Here is a 19,227-nt window from a genome sequence, read left to right on the forward strand (position 1 = left end):
ACAAGTCTGACGCGACTTGTTTTTGCCCAGTTTTCAAATATTTTTTATTGTTTTAGTCGGTTTCCTATCAATTGGCTTGTATAAAATTTGTTTTCAATTTTTGTTCCTTCTATTTACTTTTGCTTTCGTTACGTGGTCCCTAAATTGTTTTTTTAATATAGAAGTGTCAATGGTTTCAAATTTCTGATGCATCTGAATGACTTTGAAAATGTATACGTATCTCAATCCACGTGCTGATCTACGTCTTTGTTATTTATGAAATGAGTTAATGTAACAAGCTGACAGCTATGATTTATACCGACTTTGTCCCTAACTTTCCGTTTCATTGCGTGAACTATTGATCCTTGATCTTTTAAACGTGTAAGTTATCCGAGTAAAATGCTAGTAAAAATCGGATGTCATGAGAAGTCAAGGAGGTTTTAAGTTAATGGTGATCACCTTAGTGTGAATTTTCTCAGGATGACTTTTTCAACCGTAGAACTTTATCCATCCTATTATAACCGAAAGTTAGAAAAAGCACGCAATTAAATGCTATAGAGTTTTCAGCAGGAAACAATTGGTTTTGAGAACATAGTTTGAAGAATTAGACAACTTTGCATTACAGTTTCTGTCTTGAAAATGTTAAGCCGGAAGCTTTAGTGGATCTTGGTATTTAGCACATTGGCCGTAATAACGCTAATCCTGGAAGTTTAAGCACTTTGAATGCTATCTTTTCTGTGGGCTCTGCTATCTCTTCTTGGCTTGTAGTTATGATGATTTCTTATTTTGGCGACACTGGTTTTCAATGTTTCGGATTTTGCCAATTTTCTTCAGTTTTTGCCTATTCTTCAGTTTTTGTCATCGGTTTCCACAAGGCTGTTGTATTTGTACTATTTCTAAGGACGCATAGAGTCAATGTTTTCAATAATTTTTATTTTATTGGGATTCTTAAAACTAATTTTTTTGTCTTGAGATTTTGTTGTTCATTTTTGCGCATATAGGGTCAAGGTTTATTTGTTCTTAGTTTTTTTGTTTCTGTAAAATTTTAATTGTCGGGTCTTTAGGCAATTCTCTTCTCAGGATTGTAGTTTTTGCTATGCTTGCAGCTCTACGTTTTTTTACTTCGTCTCGCTTTACCTTAGTTCACAGCTTGTTCAACATTTTGAAGGACATCTTTCTGTCTTCTCTGGGCTAGTTTCATTCTTCGCTCATTCTACTCAAAGTGCTTTTAAACAGAAGTTGCTCAGCAAAGCAATCTAAAGTGAACAGAAGCAGTATCGAAAAACGGAATCAAAATAGAAACGGGATGAAGCCCAATTTTATATGCACGCTACTTCAACTTTGTTCATTTAAGTCTTAGTTAACGTCTCTAGTGCGTTTTGGCATTGATGCTAGCCCCTGCATCCTCTCATTGCGAAACAGGATTACGCATAACTACAAAATGCGATCAAAATAGTTCGCACTTTCAAAATGTTTTTGTACAACAATCAATTCTTCTCATTGTTTTTCTGTTCCTTCAATCACAATCGGTGTTATGGGAATCAATAGTAGCTATTGCAATCTGCCGGGTATGTTTCAGATTTTGGTTCGATGAAAAGACTGTACCCGATTGTCTTCAAGTGGCTGCATTGAATTTTACCTCTACCCCTTTATCTTAGAGCTAATTTTAGTAGCTCTTCAACTACTTTATCACTGATCTTTCTCGTCAATATATAGTAAATTAGATGAATTGGATTTATATTTTCAACTGCCTGTCGTTGATACAGTTTTCATTTCTTTTTCAGTTTTAAGGTTACAAGTAACGACTCAGCAAAGTTTTCCTCAAGGTTTATATAACTGAATAGTATTCTCAAATGCTATCCAGTTTTATATAGCTATAATAGGCTATAGGCTATGCTTTTAACGCAAAGAAAATTGCAAAAACTAGCAATATTTTGTTCAGCAGTTTGTAAATTTCGGGATTTATATCGCCACTGAGCAAACGATAAGCTGTCCTTCTTCGGCTATTTGTACAATTACACAAGGATCTTTTTGGAAGTATTATATTACAGCAACTCAGGAAAATTTACGATTCTTTTTTTAAGAGATCATGTTTCCGTCTTTTCTCCTTTTCTCACTGCCACGGCTGTTCATTATTTTGAACAATTGGTGTTGGCTGTCTTGATTGAACTCATTGTCAACAATTTGCCAACAACCATTGTACTTTAAGTGCAAGCGGTTAAAGCTCAAAACTAAATAACTCTTTCAAGTTTTTCCGAGTGGACAACCTTACTAGAATGTTGATACGAGAAAATGATAAAATGTGACATTCTGGCATGTTATATTGTGTTCCAGGCGCTGTCTCTGATAGTGTTTCCTTTCCTACCCGCCAGCAATCTTCTCTTCCCAGTCGGATTTGTGGTAGCCGAAAGGGTGCTCTACACACCCAGTGCAGGTTTCTGCATCCTCGTTGCAATGGGCATGCAACGACTTGTCCAGATCGTGAAACGCTTTGAACAAAATTCGGTGACGGGAATCAGTGCTTCTAGTGGGAAGTATCTCGTGTATAGCTGCCTTCTTGTCACAATTTGTGCTCATTTTGCGAGAACTTCATACAGGAATTACGACTGGTAAGAATTCAAACTTTGTAGCTGCATGTTGTTATGCTCAATTCATTGAAAAACTTAACTGGTATTTTGTGACCTTTAAGCTTGGACATCACAAGATATCAGACTGTTTTATTACAGTTTCCTCTGTTTGTGTCGCGAGGTGATAGATGTTGACATCGTCTAAATTACTGTAGACTATCAACAAAGGCCAAATTTTGTAAATGAAATTTCTCGGTCTAATTTAGGAAGGACGAGTTTTCTCTCTTCATCTCGGCTGTTAAGAATAACAAATTCAATGCAAAGTGCTGGAATAATGTCGGACATTCTTTGGAGCAACAGCAGAGGTTTTATGAGGCGCTGTCTTTCTTTCATCAAGCCACTATGTGAGTTCATTTTGAGTATGGTATTTTGTTTAGCTTTGCTCGTATCGTAAAGGATAACTTTGTTCGATTGAAACAAGTGAATTCAATATATAACTAATGGCTAAACGTACTTGCAACAAAAAACACAATTGCAGTATTTATAAATAATACAATTAAATTATAAATACACACACACTGGCCACCACCTCCCCTTCCCTCAACGTCATCTCGCCAGCGACTAAAGAAGGCTTCAATGTAATCGAGTGCCTGTGCCAGTCGTTTGAGAGCAATGCATCCAATGTTATGCGTCCCGGTTATGATAGCCATTGCAAAGTTTAGCCCTGTTGGCCTAATATATGTATGTTTAAAGAGTGCAACCAGATGACGTCGGCGCCATCATCAACGTTGCGAGGACACTGAAAAATCTGAATATGGCATCTGAAGCTGAAAAGTGGTTCTATCACGCAATTGAGTTATTACCAACAGCAGAGTCACAAAAAGCACATCAGCAATCTGCTAAACGTGGTGTAACTTTCCATGGAGACACTGAAGATGATGATGATGACGGTGGTGATGGTGTTGATATGTTGGGCAGTGGTCAGCCGATCACGAGGATGAATCCAAACTATCTCTACGCATTCATCAGTCTGGCCAACATGATCAAGGAAGATCCTCTCAGAATGGACGAAGCCGATAAGGTATGGACATTTATGCGCATCGAACATCTCGAAAATATATATACAGCTCAAAAACGTCGATTTTGTGAATTCTACTTACTCCTTACCTTGCTGGTTGTGCTCAATCAGATGGTTCATGACCAGTTGGCTTCACTAATTCAATCCAAAGGCTCATTCCACCGTCAGTAGAGGCAAGGTCGCTAAGGGAGTAAGTAGGGACTTAATCGTAAAATCTTGCAGGCCTAGTATTTAAGTTCCGATTTTTTTAAAGATTTTCAAATCCAAAAATTGCAAATTTTGACAAAATTAATTTAGCTAGGACACCAGAATTTTTTCTGATAACATGTAGCAACCCATGGTTGACGACAGAAGTTTTCTACAGTCTTATTTCGTCTCATTTCATTTATGCAATCTTTATGTTTACGTTTGTTCCGACTACAATTTTACTTTCATTTTAATTAATTCTAATGTGATGTTTTGTTATTCATCAATCCTGTGCAGATCATTGTTGACCATCTGGTCTTGTTATCTGTCCTGTTCATGTTACAGTTTCCATAGTGCCAGTCAGTCCTTCTTATCTATCTAGTTTTGTGTTAAATTCTAAGAATTTTGGTGTAAATATAATAAGATAGGTCACCGCTTTTGCGATAGATTTTTGTTTTGTAGCGTGGAAAAAAACAGTTGAATAATGAGTCGGCTCAGCACTGTGATATTTTAATGCAAATTCTAAAAAGTTAGCTGCTGCAATTTAAATTGAAGTTGTCATACTTACGACCGAGAAAGCAGCTGCTTGATTTGCTAATACCACATAAAATAAGTGTGCTACTTTCAAGCGCTTTGTTGCTTCTGTTGAACAAGCCACGGCCCTTTTAAAGGAAATAGTTGATTTTCACAATTTTTGATTGAGCTCATCAATGGTTTTTTTTCCAACCTATCTTTTGACGTTGATTGCTTGAACTACAGAACGTCTTAATGACTCTGGAAATGATTTGCCTGAAACACATGATTAAATATAATTAAATGGCTTCTTGTACAGATGGTTCCAAAATTGTTCGAACTATAATAATATAATAAAATAATTTAAAAAAATCTTTACTTTCATCTTGAGTGTTTGTGACTATTGAACATCGGTAATGTGAAATTGTATGTCATGTGACTGTGTATGTTAGCTGTACCAGCGAGCCTACACTATGAGGTTTGATCAAGTGGACGCTTACACGAATAGAGGCGAATTGCTCATCAGACAAAATAGGTGAAATAAGTCTACCTGCATATAACAGCACTAGTCACGACTGAAATTGAGGAGATGCAACTAACAAGAGAAATATATCCCTATTACTGAGTCTTGTACTTTCCCAACTTAACTAGAACTTTGTGAACAACCAACTTTTTCCCACTTTTTACCGTAGTCTGGTAGAGTATAGTGCACTAATTAATAACCTAAGCTGGTTTGATTAAAACAATTAAATTCAAGCTCTATTTATATGAGAGTTAAATAAAGTCCGCCACTTAGCCGCGAGATGTTTTGCTGTTTGTTCTAGACACAATTTATCTGCCTGTTTGTGAAAAAAATTCTGAGTAAACTTGTTAGATTGGTTTAATGCATTTGCAATGTTTCAGGACAAAAGAAGCACGAGAAATGTTTCTGAGAGCAAAGATGTATGATGAAAAGAATCCAGACATCTGGTACAATGTAAGTACTATTACGTTTCTGAATTAAGTTTTTATCTGATTGGGAAGTTGCTCATGGGATGGATAAGATTTTTTACTAAAGTTTTAGGCTCTGTATCCTTTTTCTACCTGGACTTTCCGTTAATATTACTTTGAGTTATAGGTTGAAGTTTTGTTATTGTTGAATGGGATGAGCCCTAATTAGTTCCCGTGAAGTGTTGGTCGGGTGATTATAAACTTGGAAATCATTGTTGTTTTTTTCAGCTTGGCGTGACATATTTGTTGGAAAGTAAACAACAGGAGGCTTTTCCACTATTCTCCAAAGCATTGACATTGGATCCTACTCACAGAAGGAGCAAATATAATTATGCATCTCTTCTCTTGGAGATGCAGCCACAACTGCAAAATTCTGCAACACAAGTTCAAGGTGGAAGTGGATTCGTTGATGCAGAACTGCAACAACAACAGATGCGAGAGGCTAATTACAGACAAGCTGTTCGCCTGTAAGTAGTTGAGCTGCTCACAAACTGTGATAACTTAACGAGCAAATCTGTGTTGACCTTTTTGTTTAATAGTCTTCTGAAATCAGTTTCTAAGCTGGCAAAATTTAGTTAAACGGCTCGCAATCTGGGTTGTTTGCTAATGGTTTTTTTCTTAGCTGAGATATCAATGAGTAGTCCTCGTTATTGAGTTGTTCTTCAAGAAAACTAAAAGCTTGTTGTAATTGTTTGAGTAACATTTTGCTCAGTTTTTTTTGCTCATAACATAAGATTTTGTGTTTTCTATTCTTTAACAACTTTAAGCGTTTGGGTACAATTACGAAGCACAAGCGCAGGTCAAAAAGTTGATATAATACTAAGAAAAGTTGAATGAAGTTGAATTCTTGATTTATCCAGAAAAAAACGTCAGGCTGAATTTTCGGTTCTTATTTCACAAATTCTCCCAGAAGTTTTGATTCTCAGATCTCTTTGAAAAAAAGTTATAGGTTTGGGTTCTTTGTATAACATTTCTATGACTATCGCTAAAGGACACAATCTGCTGTTTAGGCTTGAGCAGATGTGGGCTGAGGATGAGCAGAGAGGAGAGGGGAGGGGTGACCACAAAGTGGCCTTACGTCTTGCCAACTATTACATTGACACCAACAATAAAGAACAGGCTGTCATATGGCACAGGAGGGCTGCACAGGTTGGGCTAATTTTTATGGTAGTCAGTAGAGGTTGTATGAGAGAAGGTTTATTATAGCTGCGAAGCTGTAAGCTGAGCGTAGCTATATTGCGGTGCTCTTGGTTTTTTTACAATTCAAAGAATTTGAATTGTATTGGGGCGCTGTCTTTTTTTTTTAAGATCTGTTCACACATTTTCATGATTTTTGAAGTCAAATTGGAGTAGTGATTTTGGTCACGCCGAAACAGGAAATGGAGCGAAAAAGCAAGTGGTTTTGCGGCGTGAAATTTTTTCGCTCTAATTTTAAAGTAGAGTGAGAATACGGTGTTTGAACAAAAATTCGCTTTATCGGTAGTGGTTTTTTGTTCACATGCGGCAATTTCACTTTGATTTTTGCTGTTTTTTCAATTTTTTGGATCGGATTTTTTTCTAAATGGTTTTTCCAATCCATTCATAGTCCGTTCTAGGTCTAGATTTCTGTTTAGTCAATGAAAATTCTTTGAATTGTACGTCAGGACTTGTCCTGCTATGTTTTTTTGTTTCGTCGTCTGACGCTCTTTTTTCGTTTTACATTTGTTCACACAGCAAAGCTGAAAAAGTCAAATTTTCTGAATGACTTCTTCCTCTCACTAACGGCATTTGCGCGCGTGACGTCATTTCTCACTCGCTTTACCGAAAGTTTTTAGGTTATTTGCGTGATTAGATTTTGATCATATGTGACTTACCTCACTCAATAAAATGACTTTTGCACTTTAAAACTTAAGTTTAATTTGAATTTGTTTAAGGTCAAAGGAACTCATATGTCCAGTAAAGGTCCCTAATAAGAGGCTTCTGTGGAATGAATTTTAACAAGCTTTACCAATTTATCGCTGAATGTTTTTTTACCTAGCTTTTTGAGCGGCGTCGATTTTTTTCAATTTAGATCTGTATCTGTTTCTATCTCTATTATATGGCACGCAGGTCTATTCTTTCGCAGCTATTCCGGCAATCTGCCGGCTATGTTCATCTTATTGCAACATAGTTCAAAACTCATCATTTCAGAATTTTTTTCAAAGAATTTTTTGTAAGAAAGAATTTTTCGGAAGTTTTTTGCAAGAAAGAAGCGTAAAAAATTTTTCGAATAGTTTGGTCAAACAGTTGAAGTTGCTCAAATCAGTCCTATTAAATTGTATCAGACTTGCTGACATTAATCAAAATGGTTGTTCAAGGTCAATCCATCAGATCACCAAGGCCTCTTCAATCTAGCGTTGGTCCTGAGTGAGATGAAACAATTCAATGAGTCACTTGAATATGTGGAGAAGGCTTTACAGGTAAATTTTAAAACCAAAAAAGAACTCCACATTGATCCACATAGTGCTGTACAAGTCTGCTCATTGTAGATCTCGCTACAAAATAATTTTGCTGTTTAATATGATTAATAGCCGCCCTCATCTTCTCAGCCGGCTATTATAGCGCTCCTATTTTTTACAATTCAAAGAATTTGATTGCAATTCGAAGAATTTGAATTGTATTGGGGCGCTGTCTTTTTTTTAAGATCTGTTCACATATTTTCATGATTTTTGAAGTCAAATTAGAGTAGTGATTTTGGTCACGCCGAAACAGGAAGTGGCGCGAAAAAGCGAGTGCTTTTGCGGCGTGAAGTTTTTTCGTTCTAATTTTAAAGTAGAGTGAGAAAACGGTGTTTGAACAAAAATGCGCTTTCTCGCTAGTGGTTTTTTGTTCACATGCGGCAATTTCATATTGATTTTTACTGTTTTTTCGATTTTTTTGGATCGGATTTTTTTCTAAATGGTTTTCCCAATCCATTCATAGTCCGTTCTAGTTTTCTGTTTAGTCAATGAAAATTCTTTGAATTGTACGTCAGGAATTGTCCTGCTATGTTTTTTTACTTTGTCGAACTTTTTTTTCGCTTTACCCATTTTGCCGCTTTATCGACATTTTGCGTGAAATCTTTTTGACTTCTCTAGGCTAGTTTCTCTCTTCTGTCATTCTGCTCAAAGTCCTTTTAAACAGCAGCTGCTCAGCAAAGCAATTCAAAATGAAGAGAGTCAGTATTAAAAATCAAAGTCAGAAATAGAAACGGGATAAACCCATAAAGCCCGTTTTTAGATGCCCGGTACTTTCACTTTGTTCTCATAAGTTTTATTTACTATCTATAATGCTTATTGGTATTGATACTAGACCCTGTAGCCTCTCAATGAGAGACATGAGTATGTTCAATTACGAAATGACATAAAAATAAATTGCACTTAAAAATGTTTTTATACAAAAATCAGTTTTTGTTGATATTTTTTCTTTCAATCCCAATAGAGTTATGGGAATCAACGGCGGCTATTTTCCGGCAATCTGCCGGGTATGTTTATAATTATAACATAGTATACAAACAAAAATTGAACTTTAGACTATACAGTTTCCTCTCGTTTCCGATTTAACCCGAAAAAGGTGTTTTTTGTCATTATTCAAACATGAAATCTAGCATGTTTCCAACAAACTCCAAGAAACAGGTTCTGGCGATTCTATGCAAAAGTCCCATTAAATTTTCTCAAACGGATAGTTAAATTTTTGATAATTCCAGCCAATCAAGTCCTTCCGGAAAAAAACTGTTACAGATAAAAAACAACAATTCTGTGGATGTGGATGATCTTGATCATGTGTTTCAGTTGAATCCAAAATACGTGAAAGCTTTCGCTCTCAAGGGTGATGTCTTGGCCAAAAGTGGACGCAGAAAGGAAGCCATTGAGGTAGATATTAGGATAAGGATTTGAGTAATCTGGGTAACAATTTAAAATCATTTATTGCTTCTAACAGAATCGTCATTTGGCGAGGAGTTATCAATAGAACTCCTACTTTGATATCGACGTTGCTTAGCTTTTGTACAGTCATTGTAATCTGAGGAAAGAAGTATGTCTTTTGAAAAAGGCGCGATCTTTTATTAATAGCCGCGAAAGGATAGCGGCTATTATTGGGGACATCGTGTCTTTTTGCAATTCAAAGAATTTGAATTGTATTGGGGTGCTGTGTTTTTTTAAGATGTGTTCACACATTTTCCAAGGACTTTGATCTTTCAACGCGGGATTAACATGTAAAGCCCAGTGGGCATTAAGTTTCATTAGAGGCTCAGAGTGGGCCTCTGTAGTCCTTCAAGTGCTTACAGTGGTGTAGCTGCTGGGATGGCCTTAATTTAAGGTTAAAAGGTCATTTTTAGGAGTTTTGGGATCAAATTGTTGCAAGTTTTCCATGATTTTGTGATTTGTTGAGTTTTTTGTTTGATTAGTCTTAGGTTGAAGTTTTTGAAAATTTATGAAGGCCTTTTGCGAGACAAAATTGTTTTTATTGGCCATTTTATGAGCTATATGTTTTAGTACTACCAATACAAACACGCAAAATGATCTTAATTTTTACAATTTTTGAAGTTTTTTTTATAAAAATTTGTCATTTTTTGAGTTTTATCAGCTTCAGGGGCTGTCGTCTTCTGAATTTCTAACTAGGCTCAACAGTGAGGGGACTCTTTCGCCCAGAAGGTTGATCAAATAAAATAAACCAAAGATTTTGAATTGGTGAAGCAAGCGTTACTTTGTTACTCCGCTAATTCCCCTCTTCCACTCTTGTATGCTGTTGTAAGTTAGATTGCCTTGAAATAAGTAAATTCACAATTGAGCTCGTAACATCAATTCTAGTTATATGGATAAAGAAGTTAAGAGAATTACTTGCACATCAATGGAAAAGACAACTTCAAGACAGTCTATAATAGTAATTAAAATAATATTACCAATATCCGTGGTTCACTTTCCCAAAATGAACTAAACCAAAAACGCTCACAGTATGCCAACTGGTCTTGCGATTACAATTCTTTAAAGTTTAGTCCCACTAAACCAACTAATTTCTCTCGCTTGTTCGAAACCAAACTTCTGAAGTCCTCCCAAAATCTCCAAAGTCTGCTTCTCTCTCTCAAACTTCTGTGTCACTTCAATTTATACTCCACCAATACGCTCTTATCTTTAGCCAACAAACCTCAATCTCTTAAGTAAACATTGCAACTTTGAACTATAAATCTAATACTTTCTGTAGGAGGGCTTTGTTTGCTATGCAAACAACACAATATCAAACTATGGTTTTTCATTCAACTGCTAGCAACCATTGTTCAACTTTCTCCTTATCTCAAGTAAACGACCTTTGGACTCTTATTTAAACAAATCCACTCCACTTTTATCTCATATATGCACTTGACATGTCAATCAGTGTTTGCTTAGTAAACGTTGAACGTTGCTCTGAAAATTACTTATTCCTTTGTTTCCGCTATCAAATTAACTAGCTGCAATCAATACCTGTCAAAAATCATGTGATAAATAACCAAACTAAACCCTAAACCAAAGACCAATTTTAATTTCCAATTTTGAAACTATTTCTTGCAATTCCCCAGTTAAAAACCACCGAAAAGTCTAATATTCCTTAAAGCCCAAAAGTGTGACCTCTAGAGGTCAATTAGGGGTCAATAGCGAAAGATGAAGGGTCAATTTGGTAAAAATAATTATTGGCGCGGGAAGTCCTTCCATATTTACACCTACCCACCAATTTTTATGACCTAACTCTTAATAGAACACGAGCAATGACCGCGCACCTTTTTCATCGACCTCCCGGATGACCCCAAATTTCAGAACTCAATATCTCGGGAAGTAGTGGTCAAAACGTCTTCGGGTAAAAATTTCTAGTATATAGGGTGCCACCAACATGCCTGCCAAGTTTCGTGACCTACCAATGAGCCGTTGCGAGTCGTTTGCAATTTGAAATTTTTTAAGGAGTCGTGGGTGCCGAAACCCGAAAAATCCGAGTTCGTCAAAATTGACCGGGGTGGGTAATTTTTGTCACTAATTGTCTCAGCTTATCATGTTATTACCATTTCAAAATGATTCGGCCACTCAAAAATGCCAATTTCCGGTTTTCGGCACTCGGGTCAAACCCAAGCATCGACTTCCGGTCGCACCCGGAAGTTAAAAACAGCACCATTAGAAAGCCCTTGAAAAGTTACACTAACCCTCCAAAAATCATAAGGCTATTACCAATACTCCACGAGCAATTTAAATTTTACGTCCCGCAGCACCGGCGTGCCCTAGTTCCGTGCGGGTTGGTCTGGGGTCAAATCCGACTTTAAAATCGGATTCCTCATACCCAAATTAGTCTATCCCCCAATTTTCAGGTCAATCGGACCTCAACATTTGAGAAATTGCTATTTCAATTTAAGTGTTAACTAATTTTCCGCTAAAACTGCATTTTCATATTAAAAATCATAGTTATGCTTCCTAGACTCGTCCCAAGATCACTCTGTACATTAATTCGCACGTAAACCTAGTTTTGACTGGTTAATACAGTTATTTCCTACTTAAAAGTTGATATTTCCACTTAAAATATCGAAAACCTTCAAATCGCCCTACTTCCGGTGTTAATAGCTCGGGGTTGGGTAGTCGTATTGGCCCAAAAGGTATATCAGCCTGAGAGGATCATTGGGTGTACCTGACATTAAAATTTCGTAAGCGTGCGCTTAATATAACTCCCACATTTGCAGGGCACCAAGTTCTGCTACCCCCTTATCTTTGTCACTTCAAAATAGCACATTTGTTTACTTCAAATTGAATTTCCAATTCTGTTCAAAGAGTCTTGTTCACTTCAAATCTTCGCTCTCTAGTTTACTAAAATCACTCACTTCGACTTTGGCCTGATGCACAAATACAACATTGCTAATTCAACTAAATATATCGACAGCTCAATATGCTTTTGTTCATTAATTTGTTTGTTTGATATATCACTCAAATCACCTCTCTGGCGTTTTCGAAACAATAACCCTTTAAGAAGGAAAGTTTATTTCGAACTCCTGATTAACTTGTCGAATTTGACCTAAATTATATATCTTACTCTCCCTCTCCCATGTCGTTTTACAAAAATTAAGGACTACTACTCCTCCCTCCTAGATTATTATTCTCCCGAATAATTGCAATCCGTTATCCTGTGACCTGATTGACCTACTCCTACGTATTTCAAAAATGGTTGACCCAGTGAAGTGAACCACTTAGCTTTAGCTCCGGTTTAATATAAAGTAACTGCACTAAAATTTGAATAGCGTTTGATGAAATCAGATTTGAAAACATTTTCGCATTTCCACATCTTAACATATTCTACCTAATTCATCAACAGTGATTTTTGACCAAACTCTGTTGCCTTTGACATACATCCTCCCCAGGGAACCCTAAAATCACTTAAAATAAAAAAATCTAAAAATAGATCTACCAGAACTACACATTTCCTCAAATCATCTTACTTTTTTGAAAAACTTTTTTTCCTACGGGTGTGGTGCTTGATCAACTTGTCTTTTTAAAATAGATTAATAGAATGTAGACAAAAATTAGGTAAAAAGGCTTGGATATTTTAGCTCTCAACGTCTCTCTCATCATGCACTCGTTCACCTGTACATGAAAACCTTCTTCCTTAGATGCTTGGATGGATGTCCACCTCTACAGTGGAGCTTCCACTGTAGCTACCATTTCTCTTGTAATCTTGCCATGACTGCTGTCTTGATGCTTCCAAATGGCTCCACGTCTCCTTCTGGCTCAACGATCGGTTCTTCAGCAACAGCTTTGCAATCTCTGGAAATCGTGATGCAATCCTTCTCTCCACTTTCTGCACAACTTCTATCGAAAACCCGCAAGAATCCTCCCTCCTAGGCTGTTGATCATCATGAATCCAACTGTGCAACACTGTAGTCATTGAATTGTGATCGGATTTCCCTGTTCTGTCAACTCCAGCACTTTCCCTTTGATGCTCATCCGTTCGTTCGAACAAAACACTCACATAGCTGACTTTCATGCAATTGCGACTGCACCCATTCCTCCAACTCCTTTCCCAACTGTGCAAAATTACTTCGGTCAACTGCTGCCTTATCGTTTTGGCCCTTCTGTGTTTCAGATACCAGCTGACAATCAATTCCTCCTGGACTTGTCCAATTCTCCAAAGTGTCCACTGTGCACTCAGTTGTACACATTTGTGTCTCATCAGCCACGTGTGTTGCATTGCAGAACTTCGGGTACACACCTCCTGTCTTTAACTCCATCAATGCCCAGGCTCCCAACATATCGTCTCGGCTAGCCTTGACACCACCACCAAAATCGCTCGCCATTGCAGTTACGTTGTCGCATGCTGCTGAGTTCAAACTCGCGGCAAAACTTGTCTCGCTTCTCGCATCGTTGACATCAAATTTCTCTACTTCCGAAAAATCTGTATCCGAAATATCTTCAAACAAATTGTCATCATCCGACTGTTCATCGCTTAGCTCATCAGACTCTGGCGACTGTACATAATCCTTTTCCACAGCATAATGCTCGTTTGGTCCACAAGACAACTTTCCGCTCAATGATTTCTCCCTCTGACGTTTGTTTTCTGAAACCGCTGTTTTCATTTTCGCTCAGCATTGCTCTACAAAATTCTTGATTTGTTGGGCCACAAATTTCATCCGTAAACTCTACCTCAGGTCCAGTTTGCACTTCATCGCCGTCACCTGGAATTCTTATTCTACTACCACTCTCAGCAATGCTCATCTTCCACTTCTCCAGACAGATCTTTACCGAAAGCTCCTTTTCTTGACAAACCACAGCTGGACCCAATGCCAAACCCTTCAGAACTTCTGCCGGGTGGCCAAAATTGATCAATTAAAGAAACGCCAGCGCTACTTCTTGTATCAATCACCTGCCTTTGAGAACACTGCTGTCGCGTTCTCTGATCTACAGTATCACTGGGTTCACTGAATTCCGCCCTATTTTCCGCTTTCCCTCTAATAAACAAACTGTGGCTTCGCTCATAAAAAAGTGAATTGTCAGACAATCGGATGTCAAACTGATATAGCATCTCGGTCATTGTCCATGCTTGCTTCTCTGGAGTCGACCGCCAATAACCTCTTGGTAAATCACTTACTGCATTCAAGGCCCACCCACACAAATTGGTAGGCACCCACTTCATCTTTTCTTCCGTCCATCCCAGCTTCATGCCAGTGCTCAAGTAATATTCACGCCAATCTTCCCAAAATTCGTAGCCTGGTGAAGGAAAACGCTTCACCAATTGATAAACAAACATAATCAAACTATTGGTAACCCAAATTGCAAATGTAACTCAACTTTCGGTGTGCTCTCAGCAGTTTCGCCCATGAAAAATATCGCACGCTCTCCAAATTATCAGAAAATAATCTACAGCAAAAAGTAACAAAGAAACGAAGCCCACCCAGGAGCGCCAATGTCATCTTCTGAATTTCTAACTAGGCTCAAAAGTGGGGGGACTCTCTCTCTCCCAGAAGATCGATCAAATACAATAAACCAAATGTTTTGAATTGGTGAAGCAAGCGTTACTTTGTTACTCTGCTAATTCCCCTCTTCCACTCTTGTATGCTGTTGTAAGTTAGATTGCCTTGGAATAAGTTAATTCACAATTGAGCTCGTAATATCAATTCTAGTTATATGGATAACAAAGGTAAGAAAATTACTTGCACATCAATGGAAAAGACAAATTCAAGACAATTTATAATAGTAATTAAAATAATTTTACCAATATGCTTGGTTCACTTTCCCAAAATGAACTAAACCAAAAACGCTCACAGTGTCCCAACTGGTCTTGCGATTACAATTCTTTTAAAGTTTAGTCCCACTAAACCAACTACTTTCGATTGTTCGAAACCAAACTTCTGAAGTTCTCCCAAAATCTCAAGTCTGCTTCTCTCTCTCTCTCTAAAACTTCTGTGTCACTTCAATTTATACTCCACCAATACGCTCTTATCTTAAGCAAACAAACCACAATCTCTTAAGTAAACATTGCAACTTTAACTTTAAATCTACTACATTCTGTAGGAGGGCTTTGTTTGCTATGCAAACAACCCAATATCAAACTATGGTCTGTCATTCAACTGCTAGCAACCATTGTTCAATTTTCTCCTTATCTTAAGTAAACGACCTTTGGACTCTTATGTAAACAAATCCACTCCACTTTATCTCATATATGCACTTGACATGTCAATCAGTGTTTGCTTAGTAAACGTTGAACGTTGCTCTGAAAATTACTTATTCCTTTATTTCCGCTATCAAATTAACTAGCTGCAATCAATACCTGTCAAAAATCATGTGATGAATAAATAACCAAACTCAACCCTAAACCAAAGACCAATTGTAATTTCGAATTTTGAAACTATTTCGTGCAATTTCCCAGTTAAAAACCGCCGGAAAGTCTAATATTCCTAAAAGCCCAAAAGTGTGACCTCTAGAGGTCACTTAGGGGTCAATAGCCAAAGACGAAGGATCAATTTGGTAAAAATAATTATTGGCGCGGAAAGTCCTTCCATATTTACACCTACCCATAAATTTTCATGACCTAACTCTTAGTAGAACACGAGCAATGACCGCGCACACTTGCACATCAATGGAAAAGACAAATTCAAGACAATTTATAATAGTAATGAAAATAATTTTACCAATATCCTTGGTTCACTTTCCCAAAATGAACTAAACCAAAAACGCTCACAGTGTCCCAACTGGTCTTGCGATTACAATTCTTTTAAAGTTTAGTCCCACTAAACCAACTACTTTCGATTGTTCGAAACCAAACTTCTGAAGTTCTCCCAAAATCTCAAGTCTGCTTCTCTCTCTCTCTCTCTCTCTCACTCTAAAACTTCTGTGTCACTTCAATTTATACTCCACCAATACGCTCTTATCTTAAGCAAACAAACCACAATCTCTTAAGTAAACATTGCAACTTTAACTTTAAATCTACTACATTCTGTAGGAGGGCTTTGTTTGCTATGCAAACAACCCAATATCAAACTATGGTCTGTCATTCAACTGCTAGCAACCATTGTTCAATTTTCTCCTTATCTTAAGTAAACGACCTTTGGACTCTTATGTAAACAAATCCACTCCACTTTATCTCATATATGCACTTGACATGTCAATCAGTGTTTGCTTAGTAAACGTTGAACGTTGCTCTGAAAATTACTTATTCCTTTATTTCCGCTATCAAATTAACTAGCTGCAATCAATACCTGTCAAAAATCATGTGATGAATAAATAACCAAACTCAACCCTAAACCAAAGACCAATTGTAATTTCGAATTTTGAAACTATTTCGTGCAATTTCCCAGTTAAAAACCGCCGAAAAGTCTAATATTCCTAAAAGCCCAAAAGTGTGACCTCTAGAGGTCACTTAGGGGTCAATAGCCAAAGACGAAGGGTCAATTTGGTAAGAATAATTATTGGCGCGGAAAGTCCTTCCATATTTACACCTACCCATAAATTTTCATGACCTAACTCTTAGTAGAACACGAGCAATGACCGCGCACACTTTTTATCGACCTCCCGGATGACCCCAAATTTCAGAACTCAATATCTCGGGAAGTAGTGGTCAAAACGTCTTCGAGTAAAAATTTATAGTAAATATCGAGTGCCACCAACATGCCTGCCAAGTTTCGTGACCTACCAAGTAGCCGTTGCGAGTCGTTTGCAATTTGAAATTTTTAAGGAGTCGTGGGTGCCGAAACCGGAAAGTTCCGAGTTCGTCAAAATTGACCGGGGTGTGTATTTTTTGTCACTAATTGTCTCAGGTTATCATATTATTACCATTTCAAAATGATTCGGCCACTCAAAAATGCCAATTTCCGGTTTTCGGCACTCGGGTCAAGCCCAAGCACCGACTTCCGGTCGCACCCGGAAGTTAAAAACAGCGCCATTAGAAAGCCCTTGAAAAGTTACACTAACCCTCCAAAAAGCATAAGGCTACTACCAATACTCCACGAGCAATTTAAATTTTACGTCCCGCAGCACCGGCGTGCGCTAGTTCCGTGCGGGTTGGTCTGGGGTCAAATCCGACTTCAAAATCGGATTCCTCGTACCCAAATTAGTCTATCCCCCAATTTTCAGGTCAATCCGACTTCAACTTTTTGAGAAATTGCTATTTCAATTTAAGTGTTAACTACTTTTCCGCTAAAACTGCATTTTCATATTAAAAATCATAATTATGCTTCCTAGACTCGTCCCAAGGTCACTCAGTACATTAATTCACACGTAAACCTAGTTTCGACTGGTTAATGCAGTTATTTCCTACTTAAAAAATCACATTTCCACTTAAAATATCGAAAACCTTCAAATCACCCTACTTCCGGTGTTAATTGCTCGGGGTTGGGTAGTCGGATTGGCCCAAAAGGTATATCAGCCTGAGAGGATCATTGGGTGTACCTGACATTAAAATTTCATAAGCGTCCGCTTAATATTACTCCCACATTTGCAGGGCACCAAGTTCTGCAACCCCCCTTATCTTTGTCACTTCAAAATAGCACCGTTGTTTACTTCAAATTGAATTTCCAATTCTGTTCAAAGAATCTAGTTCACTTCAAATCTTCGCTCTCCAGTTTACTTAAATCACTCACTTCGACTTTGGCCTGATGCACAAATACAACTTTGCTAATTCAACTAAATATATCGACAGCTCAATATGCTTTTGTTCATTAATTTGTTTGTTTAAGATATATCACTCAAATCACCTCTCTGGCGCCTTCGAAACAATAACCCTTTAAGAAAGAAAGTTTTTTTCGAACACCTAATTTAATTGTCTAATTTGACCTAAATTATATATCTTATTCTCCCTCTCCCATGTCGTTTTACAAAAATTAAGGACTACTACAGGGGCCAGGGAGTCTCCTTTAAGGTCTTATAATAGGGCACTGCATAATTTCTAGTAATAATGGATAGGTTTTTTAGTTTTAATGTCTCAAAATAATGGAATGGTTTTAATGTCTCGAAATTTGGCATTTTTTAAAATAAAAATGCAATTTTTTAAGGTTTCCCAAAGTTTTTGTCAATTTTTGATATTTGTCTATTCTCAAGTGCCAGAAAACCTATTTCACGGTCTGGTAAAAGTTAATGCGTGGTTGTTGTATTGTATCGCATATAGGAAATCACCGCCTGCAATATATCAGTTTTTGTTCTTTGTAGGCTTTTGAAAGTGCCCTTGAAATCGATCCGTTCCATTTGACATCAGGTCACAATCTGTGCGTGAATCTGTTCAACTTCCACCAACCTCAAGTTCCTCAACACGTACTGGACTGCTTTGAGAAGTACATCAGAATGGCTCCGCCTGGACATGAAATTCATACACATTATCAATGGATCAGATCACAAATGAAGCCAGTTCAAACTTAGTCTACCCTACCCGACTTGTTATTTGGGTTCTGAGCTGATCAGAAATGGCTCTAAATGACGTGGCCTTAAAAACGTTGAGTTGATTCAGTGCTAATTGTATAATTCTGAGGAAACTAAACTCGATGTATATAATGACAATAGTGACTGTTTTCGTTGTTTTACTCCTTTAATTATTGTTTCATTTTACTCAATGCAAACTGGAATTTTTTAAAAGGCGAACTTTTTAGTGCGAGGCTCGTAGTAGTAGCTAGGTGTCGAGAATGTGGCTTTTCATATTCGTGAAGTGCAGTACCAAGACGCCGCGTGTAAATCTTTATCGCGGCACAAAGTTCCGGCAATGATCGTAATTCATGCATTTTTTCGAATGAGCCAATTTTTAGACCACGAAATCAGAATATATTTTAAAGAGCCGCGAAACGAAGTAGAGGTAAACCTTTATTGGCGAAATGATTCTATCCAATTACGCTCATTTTTAAACTAAGCACAAACATGCTTTGGTCGTCGTGTAGTAGCTAAAAAATAATACAAGATGTGACGTACGGCAGCCTTTCCCTACTTTGTTATTTTTCCG

At 37.4% G+C, this 19,227-nt stretch overlaps 1 protein-coding gene across 5 annotated transcripts in view; it reads left to right on the plus strand.

Annotated features, from left to right (window-relative positions):
* The window catches only part of LOC142350017 (protein O-mannosyl-transferase TMTC3-like), a 197,285-nt gene extending 178,410 nt beyond the window's left edge, over positions 1-18,875 (plus strand). For 2 of the 5 annotated variants that reach the window (XM_075401916.1, XM_075401912.1), the window contains 10 exons: positions 2,314-2,588; positions 2,813-2,950; positions 3,300-3,627; positions 4,776-4,858; positions 5,227-5,299; positions 5,542-5,780; positions 6,324-6,462; positions 7,650-7,751; positions 9,102-9,182; positions 18,450-18,875. In XM_075401916.1, coding sequence (XP_075258031.1) covers positions 2,314-2,588; positions 2,813-2,950; positions 3,300-3,627; positions 4,776-4,858; positions 5,227-5,299; positions 5,542-5,780; positions 6,324-6,462; positions 7,650-7,751; positions 9,102-9,182; positions 18,450-18,656 — 1,665 coding nt within the window. In that variant the 3' untranslated portion in view covers positions 18,657-18,875. Of the gene's footprint in view, positions 1-2,313; positions 2,589-2,812; positions 2,951-3,299; positions 3,628-4,775; positions 4,859-5,226; positions 5,300-5,541; positions 5,781-6,323; positions 6,463-7,649; positions 7,752-9,101; positions 9,183-18,449 lie in introns of those variants that run through there. The other 3 variants (XM_075401914.1, XM_075401913.1, XM_075401917.1) reach the window with 3 other exon arrangements.
* Positions 18,876-19,227: the final 352 nt, after the last annotated feature.

This window comes from Convolutriloba macropyga, chromosome 11, assembly GCF_964194025.1.
Source record: "Convolutriloba macropyga chromosome 11, txConMacr16.3, whole genome shotgun sequence".
Classification (NCBI taxonomy): Eukaryota; Metazoa; Xenacoelomorpha; order Acoela; family Convolutidae; genus Convolutriloba; species Convolutriloba macropyga.